The 22,821-nt window shown below is 43.6% G+C and overlaps 1 protein-coding gene across 2 annotated transcripts in view; it reads right to left on the bottom strand.

Moving 5' to 3' along the window:
• Positions 1-22,821, bottom strand: part of QSOX2 (quiescin sulfhydryl oxidase 2) — a 35,099-nt gene that overhangs the window by 8,211 nt on the left and 4,067 nt on the right. The window contains exons 2-9 of one of the 2 annotated variants that reach the window (XM_035113176.2): positions 18,134-18,234; positions 17,311-17,359; positions 15,656-15,761; positions 8,828-8,918; positions 7,663-7,808; positions 5,127-5,261; positions 3,446-3,575; positions 45-167 (exon numbers count right to left, since the gene is read on the bottom strand). In XM_035113176.2, coding sequence (XP_034969067.2) covers positions 45-167; positions 3,446-3,575; positions 5,127-5,261; positions 7,663-7,808; positions 8,828-8,918; positions 15,656-15,761; positions 17,311-17,359; positions 18,134-18,234 — 881 coding nt within the window. Of the gene's footprint in view, positions 1-44; positions 168-3,445; positions 3,576-5,126; positions 5,262-7,662; positions 7,809-8,827; positions 8,919-15,655; positions 15,765-17,310; positions 17,360-18,133; positions 18,235-22,821 lie in introns of both variants that reach the window. The other variant, XM_035113175.2, reaches the window with a different exon arrangement.

The raw sequence follows: 22,821 nt of genomic DNA, 5'->3' as shown, positions 1-22,821 counted from the left end.
CTATAGCAGCCATTTATAGCTAGTTGGGGCTAGTTGGGGCTTACCCGCATCTTGTTGTTCAGCAGATCAAGGATGGCATCATATGGAATTCTGTCCAGTGGGAGGCTGTGTAGCCACACTTTCAAGGTCTCCAACAACTTCATCACGGGCTGCTGGCCAGGAAACAGCTGCATGAAAGATGAGAAGGTTAACCACATCTTAGAAGTTTATTCTCACAGACAGACACTGTCCGCCATCTTTGCTCCTTCCACTATGAAGATTAAACAGAATTGGAAAAAGTGGTGATGGAAGGCAGTGCGAGCATGATCCATGCATTGCAAAAAGCGGCAAAAAAACAGTCCTGCTTACTTTCTACACTAGAAAGCAGATGCAGGAGAGACAAAACAAGAAGCTGTTCCTTCAAGTAATGAATAATAATTTATGGAACAGTGCCTCAAGATAAAGTGATGAACAGTGTCTTTCTTTCTAAGAAAAATATTTATCTTATTTATTTCCTAAAATTTATATACCACTTGAGTGCAAAAAAACACCCCACCCTGAAGCAGATGAAGATAAACCAAGAAAATAAATAGTTTAAAACATACAAAAAGTTAAAATACTAAAACAAATTAAAATCCACACATTCTAAGCATCTTGGTAGGCTTGTCTAAACAAGAATATTTTTAGCAAGTGCTGAAAAGAATACAGTGAAGATGCCTGCTTGAGATCAATAGGCAGGGAGTGAGTGACAAAGCCTAGCTGCTGCCACACTAAATGATCGAGTTCTTACAAAAGCAGAATAGGTATTATGTAACAGTGCCAGTTCTGCCAACTGAAGCAGTTAAGCGGCCCCATGTGGGGCAAGATGATCTCAAAGGTAAACTGGTCCCAAGAGGCTAAGGGCTTTGTATACTAATGGCAACCCCTTCAACTTGACCCGGTAGCAAATGGGCAGCCAGTGCAGATCTCTGAGCGGGGGTGTTATATGCTGACAAGTCCTCACTCGTGTCAGCAATCATGCTGCAGCATTCTGCACTGATTGCAGCCTCTGGATCAAGCGCAAGGGAAGCCCCTCATACACTGCATTGCAGTAATCAATCTAAGTAACCCAATACAGTAAGGCTAAAAATAAGTTAAAACTATAAAATCACAATACAGCTAAAAAGTCTGCTAGAATAAATAAATCTTCACTAAGTGCCAAAAGTTCAACATGAAGAGGTACTGCTACCTGACCTCAGGATTTCCACAAAACCTGGTGCACAATAATGGATGCAGCAGGGGCTCCTGGCAGGTCAAAGAAAAGTGGAGCAACCCACTTGTTTACCACTCAGGGGTTTCTCGATCAGCTTGATCCAAAATTAATGAGGCTGAATCTTTTTGAAAATCCTAATGTAGATAGATATATTCTCAAAAGAATTTGTCTTGGCAGCTTGAATAGTCACTGCTACTCAATGCATATATCTATATCTATATCTATATCTATATCTATATCTATCATAAAGGAATGCCAAAACATTTTAAAGTGGCTGGAGGTTCTACTTCTCACTGAAATAAATTATGTTATATATTAATATTATATTATATTATATTATATTATATTATATTATATTATATTATATTATATTATATTAGAAATAATGATCTTCCAGCACTGCAGGTTGTTAGACTAGATGACCCCTGGGATCCTTTCCAATTATATTATTCTTTACTGGAAACTTTGCTACTTTAACTTCTGTGCAACTGAACTCATTCAATGAGCCTGTTGTATGGCTTTGCTTTGCATCTTCTCATTTTTATCTTTTGTTATAATTGTTCTCTGTTTTATATGCATTATAAGACGAAACTTTACAGCAACAACAAAGAGAAAGAGAGAAGGCAAAGGATCAGTTTGATCCTCCTTACTGCACATGAAATAAGGAGAGGCAGCTTTCAGGCAACAAAATTCACACCAGATTCCCCCACACAAATCTCAAAGAGCACTCAGAAGGCTTCTCAGAGGGAGCAGAAAGGAGCTCAGGTCTTATGAAGCAGAGTTGCTGCAAGCAGCATTAGCAGCCAAGGAGCTAATCCTGCAATAATCAAAATCCGAAGCCTGAACACTGAGCAAAGATCCCAGCGACTTAGCGATGCTCTGAGTGCTATTCTTTAGAAAAAGCAAGTACAGTATAAGACACCCAGTAATCTGGCATCAGCCCAGCTGTTTTCACACTGAGATATTTAGGCTCAACAAAATGGAGTTAAAATCTTAGGGATAGGGGAGGATAAAGCCCAGGTCACATCAACAGAATGCAGGCTGCAATTCCCACTGCTCTGTTGGGAGAGAAATACATGTACTCTTAATTTCAGAAAATGCTTGTCTGGATTTTTCATAGAATCATAGAACTGTAGAGTTGGAAGGGACCCTAAGGATCATGTAGTCCAACCCCCTGAAATGCAGGAATCATAACTAAAACATCCCTGACAAATGGTCATTCAACCTCTGCTTAAAAACCTCCAAGGAAGGAGAGACCACCACCTCCTGAGGGAGTCCAAACCATTGTCAAACAGCTCTCACTATCAGAAAGTTCTTCCTAATATTGATTGGAATCTCCTTTCTTGCAATTTGAATCTGTTGGTTCAGGTCCTAACTTCCAGAGCAGGAGAAATAAAGCTTGATGTCATGGACTGGTTGGACACAGAAGAATGGTAGGAGGAACCAGTGGAGCTTGGGGAGTGGCGGTGGGAAAACCATGAGTGGTCAGAGGGAGACTAGGAAGAGAAGGTGTCAGAAGCTGAAGAGGTGACGGGGCTTAGTGAGCAGGGAGAGTCTGTGGCAGAGAGAAGTCCAGAAACAGAGGCAGAAGCTGAAACAGGAGGGTGGTAGGAGAGAGGCTAAGAGAAAGAGAGGACTCAGGCTGCTGAAGAGTCATGGGTGTCTCCCCCTCCTGCTGTGTCAAGCTCCCTACCACCCAGTCTCTGAGAACCAGAAAGAGGCATGAAGCAGGAAGAGCAAAGACAGCCACGCAGGCACAGTCATCCAATGCTTTGATTTTTTTTTGGAAAGCAGACATAGGTGGCTGTGAGGAGGCAGGAACCTTAAGTCTCAGCAACTAATTCATGGGGCAACACCTAGCACAGTGTGATTGACTGCTGGTTCGTCCCTGCCAGTTGCTCCATCTTCTACATAACAGCCCTACAGATATTTGAAGATGGCTCTCATATCATATCCTGTAATCTGCTTTATAAAGAAGCCTTTTTCCACAACTTTTTTGATTTTGTTGCTTTTGAAAGGCAGCAAAAAGCAGCCTTGGTTTTAATTTGACCTTTGTGATGGGCTGCAGGGTTGGTGGCTGTTAATTCTTCCCCTCCACATAAACACATCAAAGTTTACTTTATTGGATGTTTACTTCGGCTGATGCAGAGTCCTCCATGGGGCCAGATTTATGGTGCTCTTACCAAATGCAATAAAAAAATCAGAAACGTTTACCTTGGCAAACAGCAAAACAACATCCTTGAAGGTATTCAGCTTGTCTCCTTCCAGAGTCTTATGAGTGGCGAGCTCGATCCTGAGCAAGTAATGCAATCCGGACTCAAGGTCAGCCATGTACAACTTGGATCTGGAAAACAGGCAACACACATGGAGAATGGGAATTTTCAAAGGGGCAGATGAGTTTGTTTGCCAGGAAGAAAGCAAAAGCACTGGAGAACTGACATCACCAACATGTCAAAAAGAGGGTTTATCCTTAGCAGTCTGTGCTCTGAGGTTGCTGTATCTTCCCAGAAGTAACCAATATGTGGTAGATTCATTCCTTGCCTCAGATGTGGGGGTATTCCCCTCTGGAGCAGCAGAAACTGTCTTCCATGTGACAGCACATTGGGGATTTGAAGAGGGCAATCAAATCTCTTCTCAGTCACCTCTCCTATATGCTAAACGAAGCCAGCTCCCTAAACAATTGCACATAAGGCTTGGTTTCCAGACCCTTGATCATCTTGGTCACCCTCCTCTACATGCGTTCCAGCTTGTCAATATCCTTCTTAAATTGTGGCACCCAGAACAGGACACAGTACTCCAGGTGTGGTATGACCAAGGCACAATACAGAGGTGCTATTACTTCCTTGCTCTGAATGCAAGACTGCAGTTGGTGCAGCCTAGAATTGTATTAGCTTTTTTGCTGCTGTACCACACACTGTTGGCCCATGTTAAACTTGTGATCTACAGCATTCTTGAATGATTTGTATATACCTGCTTGCTTCAGAGGGCAGATCTCAATGGACAGAAGATTTGCCAGGTCATAAACTGCTTCTTTCACCACAAGCCTCCTGTGGGGTACTCAGCTGCTCAAAAACGTCCACATCCCTCAAGGCTGGACACGGTCCAGACATCTATTAGGGTTTTTTAGTGGCTTTTGAAATGTCAGAGTTTCAAAACTTTTGCTGGGGGTTGGGTGTCATCCAAGCAAAACCAAGTATCATGGAAATGCTTTCACAACAACCTGGCTTTTGGGCAGAGTTCTGAAACGGTGATGTGCCCTCATCTGCTGCAGGTGCATGAACAAGGGGGCGACCACCTGCAAAACCTTTGCACTTCATTTCAGTATCAGGCATGCAGAATCACTCTCCCTCTCTCTCACACACAAATGCCTGGGGGAGATCTGCACACCCCAGGACCTTTTGTATGCTGCATCTTGGGGCAAATACTGACACTACCTCATCCCTTGCAATAAACAAAAGCATGTTAGCAGCAAACCTTCCTCCCCCCTCCCAAAAAAGTTGAATTATACAAAATTTTGGTGTCACCACATTTGCAACACTGTAAATAGTTCTAATGGCCTCAAAAAGGTTATTGTAGAGTTGGAAAAGGTTCAGAAAAGGGCAAACAAAATTATTAAGGGAATGGATTGACTCTCCTATGAGGAAAAGTTGCAGTGTTTGTGACTTTTTAGTTTAGAGAAAAGGCAAGTAAAAGGTGACATGGTAGTTTTAACAATTATGCCTACATGGTGGATAGAGAAAGGTTTTACACCCTCTCATAACAATAGAACTTATGGACATCCAACTAAAGCACATTTGCCAGATGTCCATATCTCAGGCCTTTTCATTTCAGGGGGTCTACTCTGAGCAGAGTTGAGCTGTTGCCATGAAAGGGGGAGCCGAGCAGCACCACTTACTTGTCAAAGTCTTTCCATTCTTTGATGTCCTGGTTTTCTTCTTGGTTTTGCCTGATGGCTGTTGGTGGAGGTTTTCTTCCGATGCCAGGGAGTGACTTTAAATAGGAAGAAAAGAAAGACCGAAGCGGCTTCAAACTGTGTATGGAAGGACAGTGCAAAAGTTAAGAACAACTGAAGCTCAACAGGCAGAGAGGAACAACAGTGCATTGACAGAAGACACAATCTTCACTGGGCTCAACAGAAATTCTCCTCTGCAGGTTACAGGGGAAAATACTGCCTCTGAGAAAATATCTCTCTACACACAGATTAAGCCATGATGCTTATTATTATTATTATTATTATTATTATTATTATTATTATTTATTATTATTATTATTATTAAAATTTATATACCACTCTCAACCTGAAGATCACAGGGCAATTTACGGTACAAAAACACAAAAATACCTAACATAGTTACAAACAAAATAATTACCCACCAACCCCCAACCCCCCACAGTTTAAAAGGCCAGGGAGAATAAAAATGCTTTTGCCTGGCAGTTAAAGATATGTAATGAAGGCGCCAGGCGAGCCTCCCTGGGAACAGCATCCCACAAACAGGAAGCCACCACAGAAAAGGCCCATTATCATGTTGCCAACCTCAGGAACTCTTCAGAAGTGAAGAAGGGCCTCAGATGGTGATTGCAGGGTCTGGGTTGGTTCATATGGTTAATAGGAGAGATGGCACTTGAGGTATTATGGTCCTGAGTCATTTAAGTCTTTATAGGTCAAAACCAGCACTTTCAATTGGGCCTAGAAGCCAATTAGCAGCCAGTGCAGTCAGGTCAAGATTGGTGTTACATGCTCAGACTGCCTTGCCCTAGTGAGCAAGCAGGCTAGCAAATTCTGCACTAGCTGAAGTTTCAAACCATCTTCAGAGGCAGCCCCACATAAAACATGCTGCAGTAATCTAACCTAGAGGTTTCCAGAGCATAGACAACAGAACTTAGGCTGTCCCTGTCCAGATGGGGGTGCAGTTGGGCTACCAGCCAAAGCTGATGAAAGTCACTTTGCACCACCAACATCGCCTGAGCTTCAAGCAACAACAATGGATCCAGAAGCACCGAAAAAGTGTTTACCCATTCCTTCAGAGGGAGTATAACTCCATCAAGTGCAGGACACCCCCATCCATCCACTCTAGTAAACTATCCACTAACAGTGCCTCAGTCTTATTGGGATTGAGCTTCAGTTTGTTAGCTCTCCTACAGCATATTACCAAAGCAAGATAACAGACCAGCACTTCCACTGCTACACCTGCAGATGTAATGGAGTAGAGCTGTGTGTCATCAGCATATTGCTGACAACATACTCCAAAACTCCAGATAACTCCACTCAGCTGTTTCAGGTAGATATTAAACAGCATGAGGGAAAAGATCAAACCCTGAATAATCCTGCATTGAAGGCTGCACATCCAAAGAGAACTCCCCACACATCACCCTGTAGAAACGACCATCAAAGTAGAACGAGAACCACTGCAAAGAGAAGCCACCCACCCCTAACTCAGACAGTCACTCCAGAAGGATCCCATGATCAATGGTACAAAGAGGTCAAGGAAAATTAACAGGGAAACATTTCCCCTGTCTCTCTCATGACAGAGATCATCATATAGGGTGACCAAAGCAGTTTCTGTGCCATTTTATTAAGGTAGCTGTTTCTAGATCCCCCTTCCCCTCTCCACAATAATCACTGGCAAAAGGTTTATTAACTGTTCACAGGGCAGGGGGTTGCTTTCAAGAACTTGCACATTTGTAACAGGAAATGTTTATTAATCTCCACACTCTTCTTACATTCAGAAAATTGTAGAGTTGAAAGTGACCCCCAAGGGTCATCAAGCCCAACCCCTTGCAATGCAGGAAGCACAGCTAAAGCACCACTGACAGATGGCCACCCGACCTCTGCTTAAAAGGAAGGAGAGTCCACTAGCTTCCGAGGGAATCCGTTCCAGTCAAACAGCTCTTACCCTCCGAAAGTTCTTTCTAACGCTTAGTTTTAATCTCCTTTATTATCATTTGAATCCATTGGTTTGGGTTTTCCCCTCTGAAGTAGCAGAAAACAAGCTTGCTTTGTCTTACATGTAACAGCTCTTTAAATATTTGAAGATGGCTATCCTATCTCCTCTTCTCCAAGCTAAATATATCCAGCTCCCTCAACTGTTCCTCATTAGGCTTGGTTTCCAGGCCCTTGATCATCAACTGGACACAGTACTTCAGGTGTGGTCTGACCTAGGCAGAGGAGAGCAGTACTGTCACTTTGCTTGATCTGGACACAATACTTCTGCCAAAACTAGAATAGCATTAGCTTTTTTGCTGCTAAATCACACTGTTGACTTGTGTGGTGTGAACTTTACAGTCTACTAAGACCCCTGGATCCTTTTCACATGGACTGCTGGCAACCCATCTTATATTTGTGCATCAAGTTATTCCTGCCCAAGTGCAGAACCTCACATTTGTCCCTATTGAAATTCACCACATCACAACTCACCCCTGCTCACACTTACATGTTGATTAATCCATGGGATCCATTGGGATAGATCAGGTAAGACGAAGGGACAGAGGTAATGCTGAGCTTCTTGAGAAAAGCCGTGTTGGAATCCAGCACTCGTTTTACCACAATGTTTTCATACTGACTCAGGTCCAAGATCACCTGGGTGTGGGTAGAAAAACACAAAGGTTATATGCATGCTGCTGCAAGTTGACCTTTCTCGCTGCAAAGAAAGCCAAAGCTTACTCAAAAGATGTAGACATGCTATGGTTCACTCGCCAGAGAGAGACCAGGACGAAGAACCCACACATATTTCTGCATTGCAGTGGTTTGGACTAGATGACCCTGGGTTCCCTTCCAACTCTACAATTCTAGGATTCTATGTTTACTCTCAAGTATATCCCACTCTGCTCAACAGGATTTATCTGCAATGATGCACAGGATTATAGCCTTGAGCGGCTAACCTAACCCCCCATAGGCAAAGGGTGACCTCAATTCCTTGGCCAGTTCTTGGAACAAAATGTCTTAATATAGGGACATAAACCCAAACACAAATCCCAGCTTCTTTCCACTTCCTACTGCCTCAAAACCTTTTATCGTCACGTTTTCTAATGCGATTCTGCATTAATGAGGACCAGAAATGGAAGGTTAAGTCTCAGGTCCCAGTAATAAGGCCAGATATAATGTCATAAACACCCAGCTTGCAGAAAGGGCTCCAGTCCAAAGACACACAAACACTCATAGCCCAGTGGCCAGTGACCTTCCTTGCAGTCAATAAGCTTTCCTTAACTCACTGAGGCATTTCAAACCCCACAAAAGCTTTTTCCAACATGAGGCACACACAACAGCATGTCTGCCTGCTGCACCCCCTAATGAATTAAGCAATGCATACTCAAACCATGGAACTCCCTCCCACAGGAGTTGAGGCAGTAATGGCCACCAACTTGGATAGCTTTAAAAGAGGATTAGACAAATTCACAGAGTGCTATTAATGGCTACCAGCCACAATGGCTGTGCTTTACCTCCACAGTTGGAGGCAGTAATGCTTCTGAATACCAGTTGCTGGAAACTTGTGCTTGTGTTCCACACACTGGTTTCCCACAGGCAGTTTGTTGGTCATTGTGAGGACAGGATGCTGGCCTAGATCAGCCCCTGGCCTGATTAGGTAAAGATTACATTACCTCTCGCCCAACATACGAGTCTGCGCTTTCAAAGATGACAGCAGTGAAATGCTGAAAGCCTTTATTCAAGAGAGAAAGCATTTCTTCTGGCCTTAAAAAAAAGAGACAACAGTCATTTGACAGGGAATTTAACTGTTTCACAAGTGCAGGATCATCTTTCTTGTAATTACCAGTATGCTTTAACAGATCCTCTTCTCTTTCTCATTCTCTCTCTCTCTCTCTCTCCCCCCCCTTATTCTCTCTCTCTCTCTCTCTCTCACACACACACACACACGTTTATTTCTTTTCTATGTTTTTAGGTTTTCAATTTTGTCTGGAGGCCTCCTTTAGTTCATCAGGGAAAGAGGTGGGATTAAATAGAATCCTAGAATTGCAGAGTTGATAGGGACCAAAGGCCATTTAGTCCAACCCCCTGCAATGCAGGAACAAATAAAGATAATAAGTAACAATAATTTCTCCTTCACTTTGCCCTACTGCCAAGTCCATTGGAGTCCAAATCAATTGCGGAGTGATAAAACCATGTACTGCATGTAGCAGTGTGATTAATCAACAGTAGAAAGGATTCTGGGAGCTTTGATATGAACAGTTAGCAAACAGTTTGGCAAATTTGTTTGCTTCCCAGGAGTAAAAGAAAGTCTTCTGTTTTCGCCTGGCACCTAAAGATATGTGACGGTTGTGTCAGGCGAGAGCATTCCACAAAATGGAAGACTCCACTGAAAAGTGTGGGAATGTTCAGGAATGTGGATGAGGAGATATTGTTTAATATATCCTATCCCCGCTTGCGCTAGCAAGCACAAAACTTTAGCAGAGTAAAACATTCCCCTTTTGCAAAATACACAGCAGAAGAACGTTTGCGCAGGCTTGATTTAAGCCACTAAAATAAAGTGTATTTTCCTGGTATTTCCCCTTTTTCCCTCTTAAAAGAAAAGACACAACACAATGCTCTTAAAAGTATAAAAGATGTTTACTTACAAGCATCTCGAGGTACAGCACACTCAAGAGGTAGACTTGCTTAGTTAAAAGGTAATATATACATTGTGAAGTTCACTTATAAGAAGTGAGACTCCATCTCATCTCTCTCTCTAGGCTGGAGGCCTTGAGGGAGAGACTCACTAAGATGTGTGTAGTCCAAGAGGTCTGGTCCAAGAGAGGGAAAATGGCTGTTTCCTTCAGGATTTATCTGCCACTTCCTCAACTCATTTGCATGTGAAGGAAGAGGAAACTACGCTTAGTCATATCCTCCTCCTCAGTCCTCCAAGTGGACTATCTAGGGATTGTTGTGACTTGACTGCACTTAACCCTTTGCATCCCACAAACCCCTTCTCAGGCAATTCACAACATACACAAAAACATACATAAATAACTTTAATCAACCACCCAAGAGTCCCAGCTTGCCACGAAGATCCTGGAACTTCTCTCTTGGCAGGGGCTTTGTTAGGACATCTGCAGTCATCTGGTCAGTGTTGCAGTAACACATTTCAACAAGTCCATCCTCGATCACCTGGCGTATGTAGTGGTACCTGACCCCAATGTGTTTGGTGCGTGCAAGGAACTTTTCACTTTGTGTCAGCTTCATACTGCTCTGATTGTCCTCCATCAAGCTGACAGGTCCCGTTCTTGGCACGCCAAAGTCCTTCAGGAGCTGATCCAGCCAGGGGATCTCTCTGCAAGCTTCCGAAGCCGCAATGTACTCAGATTCTGTGGACGATAAAGCTACACATTTCTGTTTATAGCTGCCCCATGCAATAGCTCCGTCCCCATACATAAAAACATAGCCACTTGTGGATTTATAATCCTTATTGTCCCCAGCCCAATCCGCATCAGTGTACCCAAGCAGTTTAGGGTCTCTGACAGCTGGCAGTTTTAATTTACAGTCCATGGTTCCCTTTAGATAACGAACAACCCTCTTAACTCCAGCCCAATCATGCTCAGTGGGACAACTTACTTTCCTACTTAGGATCCCCACTGCACTTGCCAGGTCAGGTCTGCATGTGGTAACCAAATACAAAAGTTTGCCGACCGCTGACCTGTATTGCGTGTTGTTTGGCAGCAACTTCGAACCTTGTTGATTCTTCAAGAAGTCTGTGGCCATCGGTGTCGCAACTGGGTGTGCGTCCTGCATCTGCATGCTTTCAATCAGTTCAGTTATCTTTTGCCTTTGGCTGAGTAAGAACGATCCATCCTCTTCTCTCTCAACTTGAATTCCCAAGTAGTATTTCACTTTTCCAAGTTCCTTGACCTCTACTTCCCTGTTGAGGTGTTTGACTATGTCTTTATAGTCTTTCTCATTTGACGTAGAAATTAAAAGGTCGTCAACAAAGGCTAAAATGTACGAAAACTGTCCATTCCTTTGTTTGGTGTACAAGCACTTATCAGCAGTCCCTTGCTTGTACCCAAGCTGCACCAGCATCTCATGGAGTTTCTGGTTCCAAGCCCTCGCTGCTTGCTTCAAACCATAAAGTCCTTTCTGCAGCTTGCACACTAGATGTGCCTCATTTGGTTTAATGAAACCTTTGGGCTGCTTCATATAAATCTGCTCAGAAATTTCGCCGTGAAGAAAGGCTGTCGCAATGTCAATATGGTAAACTGACATTTGCTTAGATGCTGCAATACTTAAAAGTAGTCTGACACTGCTGTATCGAACTGTCGGTGCAAACACTTGATCGTAATCCTCTCCATACTTCTGGGAAAAACCTTGTGCCACAAGCCTAGCTTTGTAGCGTTGCACCTCCCCTTCTGAACCCTTTTTAACCTTGAACACCCATTTACTTCCAATTGCTTCCTTACCAGGAGGTAGTTCTGTGAGTGTCCAGGTCCTGTTCCGATGAAGTGCATCTATCTCCTCCTGAGCAGCTTTCCTCCAGAGACTGGCTTCATCTGGTGGCATCCTCTCTATCTCTTCCCATTTGGAAGGTTCCTGTGGAGACGCCGACCTTGTAAGGTAGGACAGCCGTAATGGTGGAACACCTCTGTTGGTTCTGGATGAGCGTCTGACCTCTGGTCTTTCGACCGCATCAGCTTCCTCATCCTCCTCCAGCAGTGGCATATCCCCATACAGCTGCTCGTCATCATCTTCGTCTCTGGTGCTGCCAGGGGCCTGGACCTCCACGTCTTCTCGGGTGTCACCTATAGGGGGTGCTACGACACTAGAAGTTGGATTAGTACTTTGTATTGGTTCAAAAGGAAAAATCACAAATTCCTCATCCTGTGGCTCCTTGGAACAATCAATGGCAGTGTCCTTTGTATCAACTTTGCCTTGCTCATCGAAGTAAATTACATGCTGCGAACTTGTCTTGCCAGTTTGCGGATCCAAGACTCTATATCCTTTTCCTCCAGAAGCGTACCCAACTAGGATCCCTGCCTTCGCTCTGGAATCAAGTTTGTGTCTGTGCTCCTTGGGCACATGATAGTAGCACAAACTTCCAAATACACGTATATGTGACAAATTTGGGGCTTTTCCATGCCAAAGTTCAAATGGTGTGCGCTCTGCGCCTTTTGTGGGCAGTCTGTTCTGAAGATAGACTGAGCAACGAGCCGCTTCACCCCACAGCCTGTGTGACAAGTTAGCTTCCTTTAGCATGCACCTTGTCATTTCCAAAATGGATCTAAATTTCCTCTCTGCAATTGAGTTTTGTTGGGGTGTGTAGGCAACTGTGGTCACGTGTGATATGCCTTCTCTAGCCATGACGGCCTGCATCTCATGTGAACAAAATTCCCCACCATTATCGGACATTAAAATGGAAGGGGCTCGCTGGAACTTGTTCTTGACCATGTTAAGATAGTCCCTGAACAATTCCACTGTCTCACTCTTCTCCTTGATAAAGTAGGCTACGCAGAATCTCGAGAAATCGTCCAAAAATATCAAAATATATTTATTACCTCCTAGAGAAGACACATTCATTGGTCCACATAGATCTGTATGGACAATGTCCAATACTTTAGTGCTTCTCTTCTCTGCACAACGTGGGAAAGAAGGTTTAGTTGCTTTCTCACTAACACAAGTTATACATTTTGATGTTGGTGTATTTGTGTTGCTTTGCTTTACCTGCAGACCTCTCACAAGATCACCTTTCTGTAGTTCCAGAATAACGTTGGTGTCTCTGTGTCCAAGTCTCTTGTGCCAGAGTTCCAGACTTCCTTCGTCCTTTTGACTTGGTTGCGCCACCTTTGCAGACTGGTTCTGCTGGTTCTCTGAAACATTAAGCTCATATACACCATCCTTTAGTGTGCCTTGAACATAAACTTCATCATGCTTAGTCACAATACATTGTCCTTTTTCAAATGTAATTTTAAAACCTTTCCTGTCCAAACTGGACACGCTGAGTAAGTTGCAATTAAGCTTTGGTGCAAACTTAACTTCAGTTATCTTAGTATTAATTGTTTCATGATCTACGTTGAATTTCAAATTCACAGTTCCTGAACCAATTGCCTTTACAATGTTGCCATCAGCAATCTCAATTTCAGAGGTTTCATCCCCATTAATCTCATTAAAATACTCCTTTTCATAACAGAAATGAGAACTCGCTCCACTGTCAAGAATCCACTTATTGCGCTTATTTTCACAATCCTGGACAGCTAAACTCCTCTCCTGCATCAACATGGTTTGCTCATGACTCCCCTTCTTAACACCTTGTGGTTTTGAGGGGTGGGATTCAACTTTATCCCCATTTTGACTCTTGCAGTTCCTTGCTATGTGGTTTTTCCCATTGCATTTAAAACAAATTATTTCTCTAGATGTCTGTCTGGACTTTCCAAAATGCTTGGATGCATAGCTGCTATCCTTCCTCCTTGGATTCCTTTCTTGAGAATCAAGGCTATCTCTGCATTCCTCTCTTAAATGGTTGATAAGCTCATTAAAAGTTAAATCCTTTGTGTGATCCATTATACTTTTAAATGGAGCAAACGTAGGTCCCAATGATGCAAGCATAAACGTTACTTTAGTCACATCATCAAAGGCTCTGGGAGTAAGGGCAATTCTTTGAACAATCTCAGAAAAATTCTTAAAATGCTCTGTAAATTGTGCATAAATGCGTTCAATGTCCTCTAGGATCTTAGATGCATCATCTTCAAAATTTATCATTGATAGATGCTCATTCCTCAAACTGCTCAAAATTATGTGCTTGGCTTCATCATTTTTAATACTCCAAGCTTCTATCTTAGCTAAAGCTTCTGCATCGGTTCCTGTAGGCTTTTCTTCCTTAATGGCCTGCAGAACACGCCTAGCAGCAAGATAAACTAAAACGCGCTGCTTCCACTGCACAAAATTATTGTCATCCAGCAGCATAAAACTTGGTCTTGCCTCACTATCAAAACTGGAGCTTGCCATCTTAAAACTTCAAAAATTTCCAAAATTCAAAAATCTTTCAAAAATCAAATTCAAAATCTCAAAAATATCTTCACTACCTCTGAGCTTTCTCAGTGCTGTAAACTCTGAGGGAGGGGAGGGGTAGTTAATCCCCCAAGCACACTGCAGAACAAAGAGACCATGTGCTCAACCAGGAAATCCTAACTGGAAAAATCCTACAGAGTTCAAAATCACAATCCAAATCAATCCTTCAAAAATACACAAAATACGCAACTCTGGGCCGCAATAACCCTTTGTGGGAATGTTCAGGAATGTGGATGAGGAGATATTGTTTAATATATCCTATCCCCGCTTGCGCTAGCAAGCACAAAACTTTAGCAGAGTAAAACATTCCCCTTTTGCAAAATACACAGCAGAAGAACGTTTGCGCAGGCTTGATTTAAGCCACTAAAATAAAGTGTATTTTCCTGGTATTTCCCCTTTTTCCCTCTTAAAAGAAAAGACACAACACAATGCTCTTAAAAGTATAAAAGATGTTTACTTACAAGCATCTCGAGGTACAGCACACTCAAGAGGTAGACTTGCTTAGTTAAAAGGTAATATATACATTGTGAAGTTCACTTATAAGAAGTGAGACTCCATCTCATCTCTCTCTCTAGGCTGGAGGCCTTGAGGGAGAGACTCACTAAGATGTGTGTAGTCCAAGAGGTCTGGTCCAAGAGAGGGAAAATGGCTGTTTCCTTCAGGATTTATCTGCCACTTCCTCAACTCATTTGCATGTGAAGGAAGAGGAAACTACGCTTAGTCATATCCTCCTCCTCAGTCCTCCAAGTGGACTATCTAGGGATTGTTGTGACTTGACTGCACTTAACCCTTTGCATCCCACAAAAAGGCCCTGTTCTCCCCCCGGCCCCCTCCCATGGGGGGGGGGGCATAAAAATAGGCCTCAGGCGATGATTGCAGGGTCTGGGTCAGTTCATTCAGAGGGGCTGTCCTTGAGGTCCTGGGTCCTGAGTCGCATAAGAGTTTATGGGGGAGGCAGCTACTGATGGCTACTAGCCAAAAGGTCAAAGCTCTGCCTTCACAGTTGGAGGCAACAATGCTTCTGAATACTAGTTGCTGGCAACCACAGGAGGGGAGAGGGCTCTTATGCTCAAATCCTGCTTGCTGGCTTCCTACAAGCTGCTGTTTAGCCACTGTGATAACAGGATACTGGACCAGATGGGCGACTGGCCTGATCCAGCAGGCTCTTCTTATGTTTGTAGATGAAAACCAGCACTTTGAATCAGGTCCAGAAACTAATTGACAGCCAGTGTAGTCAAGCCAGAATTGGTGTTATATGCTCAGACCATCTTGCCCCAGTGAGCAACCTTGCTCCCAAATTCTGCCTCAGCTGAAGTTTTTAAACTATCCGCAGAGGCAGCCCCATTTATTACACATTGCAATAGTCTAATCTAGAAGGTTACCAGAGTGTAGGCTGTCCCTGTCTATACAACTTATTATACTGAATGCAAAGTACTCACATGATTGGCTCTAAAGGGGGACAAGCAGGAGGTTTCGTTTCCCGGGAGTGATTCTGCAGGAAGTCGATCATGGTCTGACGAACTGTCTGCAGTTCCCGATCAGAGCCTGCTAAGGAGAGAGAACAACAATGAATCATAGATTTCTAGAGCTAGAAATGTTCCCAAGGGTCATCTAGTCCAACCCCCTGCAATGCAACAACAATACAGTCATACCTCGGGTTAAGTACGCTTCAGGCTGAGTACTTTCAGGTTAAGTACTCCGCGGACCCGGAATGTTTACTTCCGGGTTCCGCCGCGCGTTCTATCGGCGCTTCGCACACGTGTGTTATCGCCGCTCAAGTTAAGTACTTTTCGGGGTGCGAATGGCACCTAGGAACCAATTAAGTACTTAACCCGAGGTACCACTGTACACCTCCGTGCAGATTCCTAACATACTTTGTTCTTTCCCCTGCTGACAAGCAGAATGGCTCCATTCACAACTTTCCTCTGATCTGGTAGAGGAGGCACACAGAATTTTGGAACACTTAGTTGCCTGAATCACTCAATGCCACCTGGTGTCTCTGAGAGGAAGATCTGGAGGTGACTACATCTGCCCAAGAAGACCCTGTCAAGAGTCGAACACAGGAAACCCTATTTCAACATTAACCTATGACAGTGGTTTTCAACTGGTGGCCTCTGTCCCTCTTTCCTTCCCTCCCTCCTTTGATGCCCTCTCGCATCTCTGCCTCCCAAAGGCTTGCACGGCTGTTTATTGCAGCAGCCCTGGCTACAACCTCAGCAGGCAAATGGTGCCTCTGGGGTTGGTCAGGGGGTGGTGGTTGCCAGGAGCTGAGGCAGCCTCAGAGTGAGCAAGCAAGTGGGCAAGGGAGCCCAGTCAGTCCACTAGCAGGAGAGGAGGTTGAGGGAACACTCCACAAGGGAGGGTATTCAAGAAAGGGGAAGAGGCTGCCAACTCTGCAGGCAAGGGGTGACAAAACTCGGCTCCTGAGCCCCACAGGGTTGCCACCGAAAGAATGTAGCTCATCAAGGGAGCCATGGACTCAAAATGGTTGAAAACCTCTGATCTATGAGATCACATTAACCTATGAGATCACCTTACTCCACATGTGCCCACTCGACCATTTTGATCAGTGGAACTGGTGCTACTATATGTGCCACATAATAACCATTCTGCATTTGTAAGATCTTGATCATGTAGTGTGGCGGCACCTGCACTTTGGAACTCCCTGCTTATTGATATCAAGAAGGCGCCTTTACTGTACACTTTTCAACACCTGCTCAAAACATTCTCATTTAGACAAAGCTGTCCAGATGTTTAAAAAGTTGTTGTGGATTTTAATCTGTTGCAGTATTTTAACTTCTGTATGTTTTAAACTATTGTACATTTTTATTGATTTTCTTGTTTTATCTTTTTATAAACCAATCTGAGCAGTTTTTTACAATCAAGTGGTAAATGAATTTAATGAGATCATAATAACCATCTTTTGCTTATCAGGCTTTGATGATTGCTGCTTGAGCGTGTGTTTTAAATGTTATGGGCTTAAATAGAGTTTTCTCTTAAGCCAACTTGAGTATTCTTTAGTCTTTTGATACAGGAGTCCCCAGTGTTGCTGCTTTGAGTAAATAAAGCGCATATTCTAGAGAATTGGTCTTACCATGGTAGTTTTCTCCTGTTGTGAAGTCTTTGGCAAAAGCCCTGAAATACTGGAAGAGAAAAGAGAAGAGGGTTTTATTAGAATAGCCACCATCACTGCTCATAATAAACAGAATAACGTAAGAAGATCCTGCTGGATCTGGCCATTGGCCCATTTAGTCCACCATCCTGTTGCTTGTGGGAAGCCTGCACAAGAGCACTCTCCCCACTCCTATGTTTTCCAGCAATTGGTATTCAGAGGCAAAGTCCCAAACGCTGCAAACTTTCTTCATAGGAGAACCACTCCATCCCCTGGATAATTTGATTGCAATCATGTCAAGCACCTCTAGAGCAGCTCAGCTCATTAGACACCAATACTTTTTTTTAAAAAAAAGCAACCTTGAAGCCTTTTAAGTTTGTAACTTGCAGGAGAATCACTCCCGATCATCATTCCTCAAGACATCCAAATGCAAATGAACCACCTCGTGAATTTTTGAATGTTGAAGCTGGTTAGGTAAGCCTGGCAAATGAGAGGATGGGTCTTTCAACACTCATCCCCCCCCCCCCCCGGAAAAAGATCCTCTTGCAAATCTCTCCCTCCCTCGTGGCTTGCCCAGCCCTTTTTCCTGGTTGGGCAACTTCTGAGAACAGGATGCCAGACTAGATGGGTTAATGGCCTGATCCAGCAAGGCTCTCCTTATGTCACCTGGGGAGCCCTAATGACTGGCTTTAGGATCAAACTGGTACCACAAGATTCAAAAGGTGGGGGAGAGAACTCACAAGCATCCCTGTCTGTTTGAATAAGCAGAAATGTTTCTGCCAGGTGTGTTCCTGGAGTCACTTACCCTAAAAGTGGGATAGTACTGAACCCCATAATCTTTGCAGGTCTCATAGTTCACTTCATCCCCGCAGTCCAGCACCCCAATTCTGATGGCAGGTTCCCACTCTGAAAGGAAACAGGCAAAGACTTATTCCTGCATTTCCAGGAAGCAACTGCACTCCATTTCCCCTAAAGACCACTTGGGACCAGTTTACCTATGGGTTGGAATATATGATCCTAGGGTTCTCTTCCAACTTTACAATTCTAAAATGAGCCAATGTGACAGTAACATTTTATGGCACTCCAAGCAATCGGCTTAATCTCTCCCACAGGAGAAGGCGAAGGCTACAAGACTCATTGAGTCAAAATCCCCTCAGATTCTCAAGTTGCATTCATCAGACATGGCACAGTTAATAATACCCTCCTCTGTCAGAGCAATTCCAGCAGTTATCAAATCCAAATTTCTCTAACTGGTGTAAAATCTGGCAATGAGAACCTAATTGGTCTGGTTTTATTATCCCTTTGCCATCAACAACGATCCTGCAAGGTAGGTCAAGCTGAGAGTTCCTGACTGGAAGTCACCTAGCAAAGCTTCATGGCTTGAGCAGAGAACTGAACCCAGGTCTAACTTGTGAAAACCTCAACCACTGTATCACCACCTGGTGAGGGGTGAAATATGGCCAAATATCAGGGGCGTGTGAATCAATGAAAACTGACAAAGCAGTGTAGCCAATTACAGATTTCACTTTGAGGTCCAGGGGCCTCTGGTTGTATGCATGCATTTGAGCCCACCCAAACAAGAACCTGAACTTCTCATTTTTGAGGATACAATGTAGCTCGAATAGTAATTGTAACTCAATGGAAAATAGCTCCAAATCTTACACTGGACAGTTGATACAACTCACCCTGGAAGAGAGATATAATGGAGAAAATGATACATAATTTTATATCAGTGATTTGACATTGTTTTATGACATACGACATATATAGTAGAAGCATAATTTTCAAGGCAACCCTTGTCCCAAGCCTGGCAAATCTAGAATTATTCCTGCAGTGCAGGGGGTTGGATTAGATGACCACTGGGATCCCTTCCGATTCTATTTTTTATTGCGACTTTATTACTTTAACCCATATGCAACTGTACTTATTCTACAAGCCTATTTTCTAGTTATTTTTCATCCTTTAATTTTCCCATTATAATTGTTCTATCTGTTTTATATACATTATAAACTGAAATTTCAAAGAACTTTACACTAAAAAGAACCTGAATTTTTCTTTTTTAAATGTATTTATTGAAGATTTTCAAACACAGAAAACATACAAAAATACAAAACACAAGAAAAATACAAAACACAAAAAATACAAAATACAAAAATACAGAAAAACAAAAATTCTAACTTAAATCTTGATCATAACACTTAAGACTCCCTCGACACTCCCCACCTTGGGTCCCTATTACAATATTATTTAGACAGTATTCATTGTTATTTAACACATCTTAAACATTACTCTCTCAATCCTTTATTTCTATATTCAACTATAATTTATTAATATCACCTTTAATCTAATATTTCAAACCAAATATTTCTACTTTCCCTTTATTCATTCTATTAAAATTTTCCCTTCTGCCTATAATTTTTACTAACAATGATTCATCATTCTAATATTAGCTCATGTATGATTATATTGTTTTAGACATAATAATGTATCTCCCCCCTTCCCCCAGATCCAGATTCTCCAAGAGTTTTCAGCGAAATCCATATGTCATACCAGTATTGGGCCTTCCATTCCATCCTTCCTAACAACATTTATATTCTACTGACCCGCTCCCACCCTTTCCCATAATTTCCACAAGACATTTTTACCCCACTTCTGCTGTTTCGTCCCCCATCCACCTGTACCCTCCTTTCTAACTTCCCAGAGCGTGCCCTGTCCCCCCTCTCTCACTGGGAGGGCAAAAGCACACCCTGGTTCCTCCTTGAGGTGTTCTTGAATCCAATCCTTTTGTGTTCCACATCTCCCACTTGTGGAGCATTCTGCCATTCTTCTTCCTCCTCCTCTTCAAATTGTACAGCTTCTTCATACACCATGGAAATGTCCAATGTTGGTGATTCCTCTTTGTTCTCAGCATCCAATTTTACAACTTCATTTCCAGTCCTATTTTCCGTGCAGCTTTCTCCCTTTGCCTCTTTTACTTGTTTATTATATTCACGCAGCTGCTTGGTATACGAATTCAGTTCCTTTCTAATGTCAAAAACTTCTATTATACTCCATTTTGTTACCCAGTCTGGGTATCCTTTTAATTTCACAAAGTCCAATCGCTGGTCCCTCCAGGGACCTGGACCTGGCTTCCTGGGGAGCTTCTTTTAAGTCCAATTGTTAATAAATTAGATACTTCGTTTCACCTTCCCGACCAGGGATCAGGTTACTGGATCACAGTCTCTCAATTGGAAGAGGTCGACTCCGTTTTTAAACCTCTTCCGTGGCCAATTCTGTTGAATCGTAAACTTTTAGAGTTCTTTTACTCACGGTTGCCAAATTTTGATTTCTTTTGCATGGGAGAATCCACTGCTCTCCGCCGCTGGCACGAAGCTTCGCTACCGTGAGGGTGACAAGGACACTCAAAATGGCCCCCACGACTACCACCCCACTCTACCCGGGGCTCTTAACCGAGCTTACCAGAGAGTAGAGGAGTCAGAATTAGGGCACTGCTGAGCACTTCGTCCCCATAAAGCACAATATGGGGCTCTTTCGGGTAGCCGTGTCGCTTTCGCGGCTTCTCCCCCCCCCCTGCCCCGCTGTGCCGGGTTGCCTTGGAGCTCGAGGCGAACCCCGCCGGACGGCGCTGGCAGCAGACCGGAAGTCCAAGAACCTGAATTTTTCTTTTTGATTAGCTTAAAAAATCCAAGGATCTTCTAGGGAACTTGCCCTTTCGAGTTTGGTGAAAATGTGTGTTCCTAACATTATAAGCCGAGCATTCTCTTCTTGCTACATAATGAGATGGGTAGGTTTTCAGGGAGTGGGAAAAGGGTAAAGTATTCTGCAAAACTTTTTTCCATATAGTGTTGGGATGGGCCTAATCCTCCCTTAAAAAAAGGTAAAGGTAAAGGACCCCTGACAGTTATCTCCAGCCGTGAATGACTCTGGAGTTACAGCGCTCATCTTGCTTTACTGGCCAAGGGAGCTGAGGTTTGTCCGCAGTTTTTCCGTGTCATGTTGCCAGTAAGACTAAGCCGCTTCTGGCGAAACCAGAGCAGCACATGGAAACGCCGTTTACCTTCCCGCTGGAGCAGTACCTATTTATCTACTTGCACTTTGACGTGCTTTCAAACTGCTAGGTTGGCAGGAGCAGGGACTGAGCAACGGGAGCTCACCCCATTGCAGGGATTTGAACCACCAACCTTCCGATCGGCAAGCCCTAGGCCCTGTGGTTTAGACCACAGCGCCACCCATTTCCCAATCCTCCCTACCAGACACAATAAGACCTTTTCGGGACTGAGGACTGCATCTCCTCACTGCAACCCCTTCAGGGGTCACCCATAAACCAAAGAGAGGGAGCTGCCACCCACAAAGTCACTTTGACAAACACACACACAAACTAACTGCAAGTCTTTGGATGCTTGGGGTTTATGGAAGTTATTCCTAGAGAAAAAAATAATTTTTAAAAAAGGAAAAGGAAAACACCCATTTATAAAATTATGCATGACCTGGAGAAAGTGGGTAGAGAAAAGTTTTTCTCCCTCTCTCATACTACTAGAAATGTGTGAGCATCCAGTGAAGCTGAAAAAGAAAGTTCTTCTTAGTCAAATTGTGTAGGGAGGCAGTGCAGGTGGCAGTGATGGAAACCAACCTAGATGGCTTGAGAAGAGAGGGCTTCTGATGTTATGGCTATGCGACTGCTACACTGCCCCTATGGAGGCTTCTGAATAGCAGATGCTAGAATCCACAGGAGGGGAGAGAACTTTTGTGTTCAAATCCTGCTTGCTGGTTTCCCACAGGCAACAGTTCAGCCATTACGAGAAGAGGATGCTGGACTAGATGGGCCATTGGCATGATCCAGCAGGCTCTTTTATCTCTTACTTTCCTCAGAAAAGGGACAAGTGAAAATATGGAAGCCTCATCAGCCCAAGAGAAGGACTCTCCATTATAGGTTTTTAAGCCATCTGTCAGAGATGCTTGTGATTTCTGCATTGCAGGGGGTTGGGCTAGATTATCCTTTGGGGTCTCTTCCAACTCTAAAATTCTATGAGTCTCTGAAACTTGCTGAAGAAATGCCTCCTCCCCTTATCTTTTATTTTCCTTTGGAAAAGCTGCCATACTGACAGCTGAGCAGACACCAGACTAGCTACCAACATCCCAGAGCAGATGGGGGAGCGTTCAGGCAGCCACACAATAGCCACCAAGCCACATTTGTCCCAGGAAACACAAGCACGGAAAGTTTGGCTTGGGGTGATCTGCCTCATTCATGATTCAGCACTGCACTCCCCTTCCCCACCTGTCTCCTCAGGCCTCAAGCAGAAAATGAGCCAGGGGCATCACAAAACCAATGCAAATAGCTTGTCTCCCAACAATGCTAGCCCATCTCCAAACAAATACTTGGTTAAGTGCAGCAGCTGGGAGATGGGTTGCTCAGCCTTCAACAAAGGGAGGGGGGTGGAAGAAGGCAGCCATGCTTCAATTCACCCTTCCATTCACAGGCTCATAGTTATGTTG

The sequence above is a fragment of the Zootoca vivipara genome, chromosome Z, assembly GCF_963506605.1.
Source record: "Zootoca vivipara chromosome Z, rZooViv1.1, whole genome shotgun sequence".
NCBI classification, from domain to species: domain Eukaryota; kingdom Metazoa; phylum Chordata; class Lepidosauria; order Squamata; family Lacertidae; genus Zootoca; species Zootoca vivipara.
The sequence above is the reverse complement of the archived record's forward strand: the minus strand, read 5'-3'. Positions and strand labels throughout refer to the sequence as shown.